The sequence below is a fragment of the Thamnophis sirtalis genome, unplaced genomic scaffold (genome assembly GCF_051295495.1).
Source record: "Thamnophis sirtalis isolate CommonGarterSnake01/CBP01778 unplaced genomic scaffold, rThaSir2_p1.2 scaffold_3, whole genome shotgun sequence".
NCBI classification, from domain to species: Eukaryota; Metazoa; Chordata; class Lepidosauria; order Squamata; family Natricidae; genus Thamnophis; species Thamnophis sirtalis.
Window position 1 is genome coordinate 13,434,112 of NW_028261383.1, and position 15,157 is coordinate 13,449,268.

A 15,157-nucleotide genomic window follows, 5' to 3' on the forward strand; every position below is an offset into this window, starting at 1 on the left:
CAGAAATTATTAAATAGAGAAGAGAAACAACTGGAATACCTAGAGCACATAACAAGAAAATATGATGAAAAAATTGAAAATGTTCATCAAATGCAAAACAGGGTGATTGAAACTCAAAACACCGAAGTGGAAAATGAATATAAAGAGACTAAACCTCTGATATCTATGGTAATTGGTTTGTTGCTGGAAGTGGAAAGAACAGAATACAGAAAGAGGAATCAAATGGAGAGGAAATCTACTTCAAGGGTCAAGATATAGAAGAAGATAAAATTAAAGAACCTATGGACTTAAAGAAAGAAATTCTACTAGCAAAAGTTTTGCTAACACTGCTGACAATCAAAGACAAACTGAATAAGGAAACAGAAAGAGGGCATCAAGATTACATGAGAGATCTTATAAGCAAGAAGATGCGTAGAGAAGTCCAGACAAAGCTGACCAAGAAGATAACTAGAGGATTGATACCACAAATGGCAGAAGATATGAGATTGTTTTGTAATTGGAAAGATACAGGTTGATAGATGGAAGAATATAACTTAAAACTAGTTAAATTTAGTGAAATTTAGTAATAATAGATATAATTAAATAAATAATTGATAATGATAATGTATACAATGTGTTGTGTTATGATAAGTAACAATTGGATATGAATATTGAATGGTACTCATGAAAGGAAGATTAGAAATCCTTTTGGATTATATACAGAGGCTAATAAACAAGAATTAAATTAGATATAGTTAAGTTTTGATTATTAGGGGAAAATGTTATGATATAGGATATAGTTAAATAAAGGAGGGATAATGAAGGCAACCTATATATATGTATGGGTACAATATAAAGAAACTGGATGAAAACTGCAAACAGTGATCTGGAAAGGAGGATTAGAAAAGTTTGTTATTAAATATTATGGATGTTTAGCTAGAATGGGACATAAGGATTCATTGCTATTGGAGGATTTTAGAAATATCAAATGAAATGCCATTATGTGGTTATGTATTAAATCTTGGTATATTTTATGATGAAGGACGTTTAAACAATTATAGTCAAATAAAAATGGAGGTATAAGGGTAACATGTGTAAATATCTGAGTTATAATACTATGGCAGAAGATATACAGTAAGATTGTTTTGTTATTGGAAAGATACAGGCTGATAGATGGAAGAATATAGCTTAACACTAGTGAAACTTAGTGAAACTTACTACTAATAAATATAACTAAATAAATAATTGATAATGATAATAATGTATACAATGTGTAGTGTTATGATAAGTAATAATTGGATATGAATATTGAATGGTACTCATGAAAGGAAGATTAGAAATCCCTTTGGATTGTATACAAAAGTTAATAAAAAAAGAGTCAAGCTAGATACAGCAAAGTTTTGACCATTAGGGGTAAAATGTTATGATACAGGATATAATTAAATAAAGGAGGGATAATGATGACAACCTATATATATGTATGGGTATAATATAAGGAAACTAGATGAAAATTGCCAACAGTGATTTGGAAAGGAGGATTAGAAAAGTCTGTTATTAAATATTATGGATGTTTAGCTAGAATAGGACATAAGGATTCAGTGTTATTGGAGGATTTTAGAAATATCAAATGAAATGCCATTATGTGGTTATGTATTAAACTTTGGTAACGTTTATGATGAAGGACGTTTAAATAATTATAGTCAAACATAAATGGAGGTATAAGAGTAACATGTATAAATATTTGAGTTAAAATACTTGAGTTAATATGAATTATGCTTGATGGATGTGGAAGAGATGCACGAAAACCTTTTGCAACCAACTGATACACTTTCTACAGTATGTATGGATGAGAATTCTTTTATGTTGTTTTTTATGTTTAAAAATTAAAAAAAATTGCAAAAAAAATTATCCCCAAGTTCTTTGGCTGACACACAAGTGCTGTCAGGAAACTGCCAGCTGGGGGTAGTTGTATTGATTTCAGCTGGCTTTAAAAAAACCAAAAACCCAAAGTCCATCCTTTCATTGCTCCATCAGTGCATGTGCAGGAAAAAAAACCCATCACGAAGTAGAGAGAATGGAGCACAGGTTTAAGGATCTTTCCTTACCATGACATCAAATGCAGCAGGTAACCTGGACAAACCCCTTGATCTAGCAGAAGCTAAGCACAGTTTTCAAAGCATAGCAGAAATATTTTTGAATCCCACCACTGGGTAGCTTCTCGGATTAGCTAGATCTTTGCACCGCGTTGTGCAGACATAAGCAAAGGTGGATGAAGATTGGATTTTTCCAAGTTAAAGTATTCTTCTAATTCCGCGATGGCGAACCTATGGCACAAGTGCCAGAAATGGCACGCAGAGCCATTGCTCTGGATACGTGGAGCTATCACCCGTTGCTCTTCCGAGTTCTAGTGTGTAGGTCAGCTGGTCTTCACAAGTGCAGGAGTGCCAGAAAGTGGAAGAGCCGCTGCCTGGGAGACGCGCTACCAAGAAAGCGGTTGCAATAAGCACCGCACCGCCCATGAAGCGGTTGCACTCCCTTGGCAGGCTGGGAAGGTGCTTCGGCTTTCCCTCCCTGTCCAGGGTTGCGGAACTGAGCTGTCAGTGGGGACGTCCCGCTACCCCGACGAGGACCAGATGGGTGGGCAGGGAGGCACAAGTACCCCTGAAAGGCAAGGCAAAGCTGGCACATGCGCACTGGACGGTTGGTCTTTGTGCATGCATCTGCACCAAAAACCAGACGATTATCTGCTTTTTTGGTTTCAAGCATACACCTGTTTTGGCACTCGGTGCAGAAAAGGTTAGTGTGTGCTTCAGTTTCGGCAACACTGTTCTAATTCCTAGGTTTTCTTTTTCTTTTTGACAAGTCAATGTTGTTTGTTATGACTGGCTTTCAAATCAAATGTTAGCCTTTAATACACAGAAGTCCACTGATAACTTCTACTAATGAGATATTCTATTCTTTGCAGCATCCACTCTGGTATGTATAGCATCTATGGCGTCTTTAATGACTTTTTGATGATCATGTTGATTTGTTTAAATTTATTGGCTGCTCAATTCCAGTGGGCCTTCTCACCTCCAGAATAAAAGTGGTTACATCTAATAGGTACATCTAGTCTCTTCTTTAAAGTAGGAGCAATGAAAGTAGAATTTAAACGGTGATCAGGAAGGAAGGATGACAACAGCTTCCCAACAGCTTTGGTGTAAAGTCCATGTAATCTAAATATTATTTTAAGGAATGTTGGTTCTTTACCTACTTCCCCTAACAATTTGTTTTTTTTTGCCACAGGTGGAGGCAGTTATTTTTTCTTTAATCTGACAGATCCGGGAAAAGGCTGATGAAACAACCAAACAATTAATTACATTCCCAAAACTCCCTGTCTTTCACAAGAGCCACAGTTTCCTTGGCCAGAATGCAAAGCTTAGGGTAAATCTGTTGGGTTTCCCCCCTACCTGGCAGGCTTCCCTGGTTGCGTTGACAGGTTGATCACCTGTTTTACTGGAAAGACAAGTCAATTTTAATCCTCCCCCTGCACGAACTGTCCTGAGACCTGAGGATGAACATTGCTATTATCACTGAGACTAGATGAGATGGAGCCCATGATTCTAATATATTATTAGGAGGATATAATTTGTTCAGAAGAAACAGATCCAATAAAAGAGTAGCAATAGTTGTATGTATGCATAATATGTAAAGATGTAGGTATGTACAAAATTATTATGGATAGTCCTCGACTTACAACAGTCCATTTAGTGACTGTTCAAAGTTACACTTGCACTGAAAAAAGTGTCTTATGGCCATTTCCCCCAGCTATGACCTTTGTAGCATTCCCACGATCATGTGATCAAAAATGTAGATGCTTGGCAACTGGTTCATACCTATGACTGTTGCTGTGTCCCAAGGTCATGTGATTACAATCTTTTAACAAGCAAAATCAATAGGGAAGTCAGATTCACTTAACAACCGTGTTACTAACTTATCAATCACAGTGATTCACTTAACAACGATGGCAAGAAATGTTGTAAAATGGGGCAAAACTCACTTAACAAATGTCTCATAACAACACAGATTTTGACTCAGTTGTGATTACCTGTATAGCTGCACAAAAATATGTATGTATGTATGTATGTATGTATGTATGTACGTACGTATGTACGTACGTACGTACGTACATATGTATGTAAAGAATGACTACATCTACATACAAATACATGATGTCAGGGATGAATGCCTTTTTCAGAGTATTTGGGTGAATATTGAGGGGAAAAGAAAAATCATTGCTATAAGTGTATATTACAGACCACTCAACCAAGTAGAGGCAATAGATGAACTTTTTGATAATCAGCTAGCTGAGGTGTGCAGAAAACACCAGTGCAGTAATAGGGGACTTTAGCTGCCTTGACATCAACTGGGAAGCAAACTCTGCCATGAGTGGGAGATTGAATAGATTCCTGACCTGCCTGACTGACAACTTTTATCATCCAAAAAGAAGATGAGGGAACTAGAGATCAGCTCTATTGGATTAATTCTTATTAACTGAGATGAAATGATAGAGGGGGTTGAAGAGGCAGGAACTTTGGGAGAGAGTGACCAAGTCAGTGACGTGCAGTTAGGGGTGGCAGGGGAGGCACAGCCTCACCACTGTCAATCATGAAAAGGGAAAAAATGTAAACAGGAAAAGGCGAGTGCTGAGGTTAGGCTAGCTAGCTGCTGCCATACCGTGAATGACTGCCTGTTTAAAAAAGCCTCTAAAAAAGCACCCTCTACTATGAGGCAGGAGAACTGCATGCCTCATCTAGTCTGACTTTTTAGGCGCTTGAGCAGTTAAGCGAGGGTTAAAAGCCCAAAAAATTAGGTGAGGCACGCAGTTCTCCTGCCTCATAGTAGAGGGCACATTTTTAGAGGCTTCAACTCTGTCATTCTGTTTAAAGCTGCAGCGTCACTCTCACTCTTCCTCCTCTCTTTCTCCATTTCTGATGCCCCCACCCCCACGCCACGCTCCCTCTTTTCCTTCAAATTTCCTTTTTTCTTTTTTCTTTAATAAATGCAATTCTCAGGCATTCTCTCCTCACCCGTGACATCCCATTGACTAAAGCACTTTCTTTCACCCGCCTGTGCTCGTGGCAGAGCTCAGGCGGACTGCCGCGAGCTCAGGCGGGCAAAAGAAAGTGCTTTAGTCAGTGGGGTGTCGGGGGAGAGGACTGCCTCACCAGCCATAAACCTCACCACACGTCACTGGACCAAGTCGTACTGGAATTCATCATAATGATGTAGGTAACTAAACCAAGTCAGACTTGTGTTTTAGACTTTTAAGACAGCTACTTCAACCAACTAAGAAAGAACTTAGGAAGGACTCCATGGATGGAAATCCTAAAAGGAAAAACAATTTAGGATGCTTGGGAAACTGAAAATCAAAATGAAGGTCTTTAAAAAAAACTATATCACAGAGAAAGATAAACAAGTGACACATTATGAAAGCTGGTGGAAAGCTTGTATGTCTACTTTTGTAACTATACTTAAGACAAAAAAGAGCAACACATGTCACTGTGACATTGAGGTTTTTGAGTTTTGGTGGTTTGGAGGTTTAAAAAAACCCAGCTGTAAACCACTAGATTACATAGGATTCGAAGGAAACCTCCCTGGATCCTCCTTCTGTGCAGAATAAAGTTGTGTTGTTTCAGCCTCCACCCCCAGGTGCTCTTTTGGCCTTGAACATTGGCAAGGACCCACATTTGTGATGGGAAATCAGACCTCTCCCCTTTCCTAGGATTTATCTGTTCTTCCACGCGGACTGTTTTCAGAGAGGCAGTCAGAGCTGAAGAGGAAACAGCTGAGACTTTTCAGCACAACTTCGCAGCCAGCCTCTCTCTTCAATATCATGGGGGAAAGCTGGCAATGTGGAAAAAATGTCATCCTTCTCCTTCTCCTGTCTGTCCTTCTCAGGACCACCGTAGCTGTTCCTGAGCGCGAAATGTAAGTTTCTTTCTGCTGCTTACTTCCTTTTCTGTCTTCTTTGGTTGGGAAAGATTTAGGTTTTAAACTCTGCTCTGTTTTATTTTTAAAGTAAGCATCTCTCAGTACAGGATTTCCAAAGGGAAACTTAAGGAGGAACAATGCCCCAGAGATATTTGGGCGGGGGGACCTTAAAAGAAATCTGTAATATTATGGAATTTCTCAGTCATCCAGGTCATGGTTGTCCCAAAAGTGATTTTTCAAGAGACAACTGAACTTTCTGGTTTTTCTTTGAAGACATTTTGCTTCTCATCCAAGAAGCTTCTTCAGCTTTGCCTCTTGCAAAAGCACCTTTGGGACATCTGTAAGATTAGTTTCCATTTTGGCTTTGGACCCTGAGGTGGCATTAGGAGGTGGAGGGATAGCCACCTTATGTATTGAACTGAGAAGGGCCCCCATAGAATGCAAGGCAACTTTGGAGTATAATGCACAGGATATACTCTTTGAGGAAGATGAGTGCTTCAGAAATGTGAAAAATAAATAAGTAAACATAACATAAAATAATGCTAGACAAGACCTGTGCTGAAAATGGAAGGGTCATTTCTGCAACATATATTTAGTGCTTATTTTAAAGATAGTAATTTCATTTGTGCATCCTATCTACCGTATTTTCACGACTATAAGCCACACTGAAAATCCTAAAATTTGATAAAAAACCGGCAGTGCGGCTTATAACCCGGTGCGCTTTATGTATGGAAAAAGATCGAAAATCTCTCCCTCCCGATTTGACGCTCAAACTTGAAGCACGAGGACGGCTGGGCTGAGCGCCCGTTTCCGAGCCCCCCCCCCCGCTTGGTAGGAAGTCCAGATCGAAAGCCAAGCCAAGCCTGCGGCTGGCTGGCTGGCTGGCCAGACTACCAGCCCCAGCAGCAGCCCCCGGCCAGTTGGGGTAGAGGAATACAAGCCCCATTAGCCCCAGCCCAGGCTTTCCCTCCACCCCTGCATTGACGCGTCATTCAACCGACCCATTTTCCCCCCGGGTTTTATTTGCCAGCGGAGCCCACCCACCAGACAGACCCTCGCCCCATTTTCTCCCCCACCCAGCGTTCCCTCTAAGCTGCGCGCGTGAGCGGCCACGCAGGTAACAAAGAAACACCGCGCACAAGTTTCAAAGTGCAGCACAGTGTTTTTGAATGTCTTTAAATGTGACTGGAAATATCCCCCTTCCCTCCTTTCTGAACTCTGATTTCTGATTGGTGAAATCAAGGAAAACTCTGCCCGGAGACTGATGACGCTGCAGAAGGGAGAATTCCCATTGGTCCCCCAGCTGCAAAATGTCAGAAATCTCCCCGTTCTGCCAGGCGGCTGCCAAAGGGAAGGGAGGGTTGGGGCGCTTCTCCCAACAGCCCAGGGCCGGCTCCTCTGCCTTCCTCGGCGGTTGGGAGAGCGCTGCGCCCCTTTCAGTCTCCCTGGGGGCCGCCAGGGTTGCTGCGGCTGGAGACGAGCGCTGCTGGGGAGAAGCCAGCGGGAGGGGGAGGAGAAGGGAAACTTCTGTTCGGGACGCCTTTTCCCTCCTCTCCCCTGGATCTCCCCCCGGCAGCGCTCGCCCCGCGGGGGCTGCCTGGCACCGATCAGCTGAGAGGCTGGCAAAGAAGCGGCTCTGGGAGGAAGAAGGCAGGGATGCTGGCTGCCATTCGCTTCCCTTCCTGTTCGCCGCCACCTGCAGCCCACAGCACCCCCTCTAGCTGGTGTGGGGGTGGCTTCAGGCTGTTCCTGCCCTTCCCCTTTTGACTGCCGCTGCTTTTCTGCGGTGCCCAAGCTGGCCCAGCCCTGACTCGCTGCCCTAAACTCAGGGAGACCCTCTGCAGTCCCTCTTGTCTGGCCGGGAAGCCAGCGAGAGTGTGTTGGGCTGAAGGAAGGAGGGATACTCTCTCTCTCTCGAGCAAATAATAAATAAATCCACACGTGGGGCTCGACGGAGCTTTGAAAGCCGCTTTCTCGCCCGGAGCTTCCCTTCACATCTCTGGAACGGCTTGGCTCCTTTCTTTTTTTTTTTAGGGCGCCCCTCCGTTGGTGCGGCTTATAACCCAGTGCGCTTTATGCATGAAAAAAGTTTGAAAAATTAACGTTAACTGATACTGCGGCTTATAACCCGGTGCGGCTTATGGTCGTGAAAATACGGTATCTATCATTCCTTCCTTCCTTCCTTCCTTCGAAAGGTTTCCTAGGAGCATAAATAAATTAATGAGAATATAGTCTGGACTTTTGTAAAGACCAAACAAATTGCTCCTTGGCAGACAAACAGGTACATCTTTCCATTTTATGAATACAGAGAAGAAAAAAACCTTTGAGAACATCCAGTCTATTCCTTGGCGCAGGGCAAGATTTCAAATTCTAACAAACAGTTTCTAGTATCCAGTTGGAATATGCCTTCCTGAAAATGAAAACCATTAGTTCCTAATGACAGGAAAGATTCCTGTCGGGAATTTAAAGTGCTGTCATCTATCCAGGCCATTTTTCAAGGCTAAAAATACTCAGCTCCAATTGGCACATGCCAAATCTGGCCCTTAGCTTTATTACAATGTTGGTTAATATTTAATTTGCATATCTTTTAGGGAAGAGAATGTTTTCTTTATATACAACTGCTGCCAACCTAGCAGTTTGAAAGCATGTAGAAATGGAAGTCAAAAAAATAGGGACCACCTTTGGTGGGAAGGTAACAGCGTTCCATGCACTTTTGGCATTTAGTCATGCCGGCCACATAACCACGGAGACGTCTTCGGACAGTGCTGGCTCTTTGGCTTTTAAACAGAGATGAGCACCATCCCCTAGAGTCAGGAACGACTGGCATATATGTGCAAGGGGAACCTTTACCTTTATATATTGTTTCCCTGAAAATAAGACTTAACTGGATAACCGAAATAAGCCCTAGCATGATTTTTCAGAAAGCTGGTAATATAAGCCCTATGCAAAAAATAAGCCCCAGTTAAGATAATCAACCAGACAAACACATTTAGGACCATATTTTCCCCCAAATACACCCTAATCAGAAAATAAGCCCAAATGCGTCTTTTGGAGCAAAAATTAATATAAGACCCAGTCTTATTTTTGGGGAAACATAGATCCAAATACACACAAACACACGTTTGTGAGCACACTGGCCCACATTTAAAATGAAATTCTGTTGTCTGCTCTCAAAAGAAAGTATATATTTTCTCATACACATACATAATACATATGTACACATTTCACAGGCACTCTTTGTATATAGCATGCGTATATGTAGCCCTTAATGGTACTACGTCTACCTGGAGGCCCAAGTTCACAAAATGAAATTCAACATAGAGAAAAGTAAAGTTTTACAGTTAGGCAAGAAAAACCTAAAGTACAGAGACAGATTAGGTGAAATCTGGCTTAAGAGTAGTAACTGTGAAAGGGATCTTGGAGTCTTAGTGGACAATCAATTAAATATTGAGCTAGTAGTATGTGGTGGCAGACAAAAAAGCCAGTGCAATCCTAATTTGCATTAATTAGGGATTGAATCAAGATCACATGAAATACGAATCCCACTCTATAAAGCCTTGGTAAAGCCACCCCTAGAATACTGCATCCAGTTTTGGTCACCACACTATAAAAATGATGTTAAGACTCTAGAAAGAGTGCAGAGAAGAAAAGTATTAGGGACTGGAGGCTGAAACATATGAAGAATGGTTATAAGAACGGGGCATGGCAAGTTAGTGAAGAGGATGATAGTCTTCCAATATTTGAGGGGCTGCCGCAGAGGAGGCAGTCAATCTATTTTGGAAAGCACCAAAAGTCAGACAAGGAATAATGAATGGAAAAGGAACAAGAAGAGATTTAACCTAGAAATAAGTAGAAATTTTCTGACAGTGAGAACAATCAACCAAAGAACAGCTTGCCTTCAGAAGTTGTGGGAGGTTCATCCCTGGAAGCTTTCAAGAAGAGACTGGACAGCCATCTGTCAGAAATTGTACAGGGTCTCCTGCTTGAGCAGGGGCTTGAACTGGATGACCTACAAGGTCCCTTCCAACTCTGTTATTCTGTAATTTCCTAGCTAGCATGCTGGCTGGGGAATTCTGGGAGCTGAAATCCACACACCTTAAAGTTGCTAAGGTTGCATTAGAGATATGTGTCAATGAAGACTCAGTCCTCCTGGTCAAATGTGTCAAAGGTTGAATCATGGCAACTTGATCAATCTTTGTTAATCCAAGATGTTTCATTGCTCATTCAAACAACTTGACCAGCCAGAGCAAAATTAGTTAGGCAGAGAGTCAGAGAGTTGTTGGAAGGTATCAACTCTCATCACACCAACTCCAGGAGTTTCGCCCCAGATTGCAGCCCATTTTGGGGAGAAACCCCTAAAATTAGTGTGGCTTACATGTGTCTTATACATTACAATATGTTTTACACATTGGTAACAAAAATGTGAACACCACATTTGAGAGAGGGAGAAGAAAGTGAATGTACAAATATAGTGTATGGAGAGCAGAAGAGCAATAATTGGGTTTTTTTCCTTTTGGGGAGTTGATGGTAAGATGAATTGACATAAACATTTAATAATACAATACGATGTTGGCTATGTAATAGTATACACACTATTATATGTTATGAAAATGAAAAAAATGAAAAAATAATTAAAAAAAACTAAACTAAATTTGTTATTTTGGGCAATTTTTTTGCAAGTCTTAATTCATTCCCAACCTCTAACCTTTCTGCCTCAAATGAAGAACTTACTTTGGAAATGCGAAATGGGGAACCAGGTATCACACATCAGTCACACAAGAAGAGCAAGGTATGCAAAAAGAGAAGTCACCTTCTGGTTGGTGATTCAATCGTAAGGGATGTAAATTTAGGAAAGGATATGGAGGTTTTAAAAGAGGTCAGGTGTCTGCCAGGTGCTACTGCTAGCAGAGACAAGAGGTGTATTCTTAAGATAGTCAAGAATGCAAGTAAGGACTGTGACGTTGATGCTCTTATACATCTTGGCACAAATGATCTGTCCCAAAAAGATGTACTTTCTGTGCAGAATGATTTCCAGAACTTGGGGTATGAACTTAGTAGTAGAGGTTGTAGGGTTATCTTTTCAGAGGTTAAGGAACAAAAAGGGAAGGGCCAGAGTGTAGCAGAGTTTAATGTGTGGCTAAAGGAGTAGTGTAAAAGGGAAGGCTTTGGTTTTATTAATCATGATGTCTGTAGCTGGTCCAATGAAAAACTGTACAAAAGAGATGGTTTGCACCATCCAAGAAAAGGACTGAGTTATTTGGCATTAAATTCACAGATTTTATGGATAAGCATTTAAACTGAACAGCAGGGACAGAGAATTAATTGATACAGAATATTTCTGTCCCCAGCAATCTAAAATTCATAAGGTTATCAGTGCATGTAACATAGATAGCAGTTAGACTTATATACTGCTTCATAGGGCTTTCAGCCCTCTCTAAGCGGTTTACAGAGTCAGCATATTGCCCCCAACAACAATCCGGGTCCTCATTTTACCCACCTCAGAAGGATGGAAGGCTGAGTCAACTCTGAGCCGGTGAGATTTGAACAGCCGAACTGCAGAACTGCAGTCAGCTGAAATAGCCTGCAGTGCTGCATTTAACCACTGCACCACCTCGGCTCTTCTTGTGCTTGTGCGGGTAAGATTATCACTCCTGCTGTCAAGCAAAACCAAGCATTTAATAGTGAGTGCCCTACCATGTGCATGAATCATACAAGTGGCAAGAAAATATGGGCAGTCAGGCATAACACAGATTATGTAGACAATAAACACAGGGTCAGTCAAAATGGACTCAAATGTCTATACACCAATGCACAGAGTATGAAGAATAGACAGGGTGAATTAGAAATTCAAGTAAATGAGGGCAGATATGATATTGTTGTCATTACAGAAACTTGGTGGGATGAAACCCACAAATGGAACATACAGCTAGCAGGATTTAAATTATTTAAAAGAAATAGACCAAATAAAAGAAGAGGTGGAGTTGCACTACATATAAGAAATAACTACTTCTCTACAGAAATAGAGCACAACAATGATGAGGACTATTTTAAATGCATTTGGGTCAATATTAAAGGTTGGGGGGGGATGACATTGCCATAGATCTATACTACAGGTCACCCAACCAAGCAGAGGAAGTAGATGCAGTTTTTGTTAGTCAGCTAACTAAGGTATGTAGGAAGCACACCACAATAGTAGAGGGGGATTTTAAGTACCCTGACATCAACTGGGAAACAAACTCTGCACCAAGTGGAAGATCCAACAGGTTCCTAACAAACCTAGCAGACAACTTTATTTCCCAAAAAGTAGAGAAGCAAATAAGTTTTTCAGTACTTGGCGGACTGGGGGTACGTGGTCATCCATGGTTTCAGTGTAGATAAGGATATCATCTAGTAAATGAGGACCCCTTGTAGAGGTGCTCATGCAACACCTCGTTTATTAGCTTCATGAATACCTCTGGGCCCCCCTGCAGACCAAAAGGCATCACTTTGAATTGAAAGCTCCCTAGGGGGCAGTTGAACACTGTTTTCCACTAATCTCTCTCTCTGATCCGTACTCGGTAGTATGCTTCTCTGAGGTCTAGTTTGGTGAAGACTTTTCCCTTAGCCGGATGAGATAGCATGTCCTTCATGAGGGGGAGCGGTTATAGGTTGTGTACGTACACCCCATTTATCCCTCGAAAGTCCACACACAACCTCATAGTGCCATCTTTTTTTTTTCTTTGAAGAGGACTGGAGCTGCGACCCATGGCTTGGCTGGCTCAATGAAACCCCTTGATAGGTTTTTGTCTATATATTTGCGCATCTCTTGCATTTCCCGAGGTGTTATGGTGTACAGTTTGGGCTTGGGTAGTTTTGCCCTGGGAATGATTTCGATGGCACAATCTGTCTCCCGGTGGGGAGACAGAACATCGCATTCGGCCTCACTGAATACTTCTGCAAGGTCCTGATATTCCATTGGAATCAGTTTGGTCTCTGGTGTTTTGTCGGCTATGGTTGCTAATTGTTCTTGTGGCCTCTTTTGGGGAGTTTCTAGCATGGGCAGTGTTTCTGTTTGCTGGTTTGTGAGAGGTTGGGGGTCCCTTGATATCCTAAGTCTGCCGGTACCCCCTTGACATTAGATGGTTGGTCCCCACTTGTCTAGCCAGGAGAGTCCCAGTATGACTGCATCTGTCATTTTGGGGGCTATTATGAATCGAATTACTTCCCAGTGATCCGCTAGCTCTAGCTTCACTGGTTCAGTTAGGTGGGTAGCATAAGTTCCGCCCATTAGGGACCCATAGACTTGTTCAAACCAGATTGGGTGGGCCAGTCTTTTTGCTCTGATCCCCAGTTTCAGGACTGTAGTTAGGTTGATCAAGCACCTAGTGCAGCCTGAGTCTATTAGGGCTTGGAAATCCCCCTGGTTTCCTGTTTTTCGGGCTGTGAGGCGTATTGGAAAAAGGAAAGGGTGAATTGGCTCACTCACCATTGGGTCATTTTCTCCCTCGTACTTGCTGTCATAGGATTCGGCCAACTGGTCATCATTGCCTGGGGTTCCACATCTCTCGCCTGGAGGGGAAGGGGCTTCTGCAGCCTGAAAGGCTTTTCTGGAGTGTTGATGGCTCGTTTGGGGCCTCGTTTGGGTCGGGCTCTGGGTGGTGGGTCTGGCCTTGATTTTGGGGCTGGGGTTGGGCTTGCAGCTGCCATGTGGCCCATCCCTTTGCATCTGTAGCATTTCAGCGGACTTTGAGGGAGGGCTGGTCTCAAGGCCCATTGTGGTGCTGTAGGTCGGTGGGGTGGTTTCAGTCAGGTTGACCTCTCTCTCTTGTGTCTGGTTGCTTTCTCATGTCATTGGCGCATAGCCCACTGTCAACTTTTGTTGCTACTCGGAACCACTCAGAGAGTCAATTTGGGATGTCGTGGTATGTGGTTACTTGGGCAATTTGCTTGTCCTGGCTTGTTCTGAAAAAATGCACCAGCCATCGCTCTGGTAACAGGGTAGCCTCCCTATGACCCTCCTGAATTCATGGATGTGCTCTTTGAACCTGAGTTTTTTGGCAGTGGCCGCTCTGGGGGCACGCTCTATGATTGTACGCTCTGCAGGCAGATGACATCAAGCTGGCAGGAATAGCCAATGCTCCAGAAGATAGACTTAAGATACAAAAGGATCTTGACAAATTTGAACATAGGGCACTATCTAATAAAATGAAATTAAATGGTGAAAAGAGTAAGGTTCTACATTTAGGCAAGCACAGGTACAGTAGAGGTGGTACCTTGCTCAATAGTAGTGACTGTGCGAAGGATCTTGGAGTCCTAGTGTGCAATCATTTAAATATGAGCCAGCAGTGTGCAGCAGCTGCTAAAAAAGCCAACACAGTTCTTGGCTACATAAACAGAAGGATAGAATCAAGATCACATGGAGTGTTAATACCACTTTATAATGCCTTGGTAAGGGCACACTTGGAATACTGCATTCAGTTTTGGTCACCACGATGTAGAAAAGATGTGGAGACTCTAGAAAAAGTGCAGAGAAGAGCAACAAAGATGATTAAGGGACTGGAGACTAAAACATATGAAGAATGGTTGCAGGTACTGGGTACGTCTAGTTTAATGAAAAGAAGGGGAGACATGATAGCAGTGTTCCAATATCTCAGAAGTTGCCACAAAGAAGAGGGAGTCAAACTATTCTCCAGGGCACCTGAGGATAGAACAAGAATCAATGGGTGGAAACTAATCAAGGAGAGAAGCAACTTAGAACTGAGGAGAAATTTTCTGACATTTAGTACAATAAATCAGTGGAACAGCTTGCTTCCAGAAGTTGTGAATGCCCCAACCCTGGAAGTCTTTAAGAAGATGTTGGATAGCCATTTGTCTGAAACGGTATAGGGTTCCCTTCCTAGGCAGGGGGTTGGACTAGAAGACCTCCAAGGTCCCTTCCAACTCTGCTATTGTATTGTATAAGTACCTAGGAGTACTCATCTCAAACAGTCTAAGCCCCAGAGTTTACTGTAACAGGAATGCCAAAAAGGCATTATGAGTTGTTAACTTAATTTTGCGAAGCTTCTTCTCTGGTAACATTGTACTGCAAACTAGGGCATACAAAACCTTTGCCAGATCAATCCTCAAATACAGCTCATCTGCCTGGAATCCACACTGATGCAGGAGGGGGTGCACAGGTAAACCCACCAGTGGCTGGCCAGGTTAGGTGGTCTTAATAGAATAATAG

At 42.2% G+C, this 15,157-nt stretch overlaps 1 protein-coding gene across 1 annotated transcript in view; it reads left to right on the top strand.

The window, feature by feature from the left end:
- Positions 1-5,781: 5,781 nt before the first annotated feature.
- Positions 5,782-15,157, top strand: part of LOC106549062 (alpha-2-macroglobulin) — an 84,943-nt gene continuing 75,567 nt past the window's right edge. Inside the window, exon 1 of the mRNA XM_087707994.1 lies at positions 5,782-5,949. Coding sequence (XP_087564120.1) covers positions 5,855-5,949 — 95 coding nt within the window. The 5' untranslated portion in view covers positions 5,782-5,854. The remainder of the gene's footprint in view (positions 5,950-15,157) is intronic.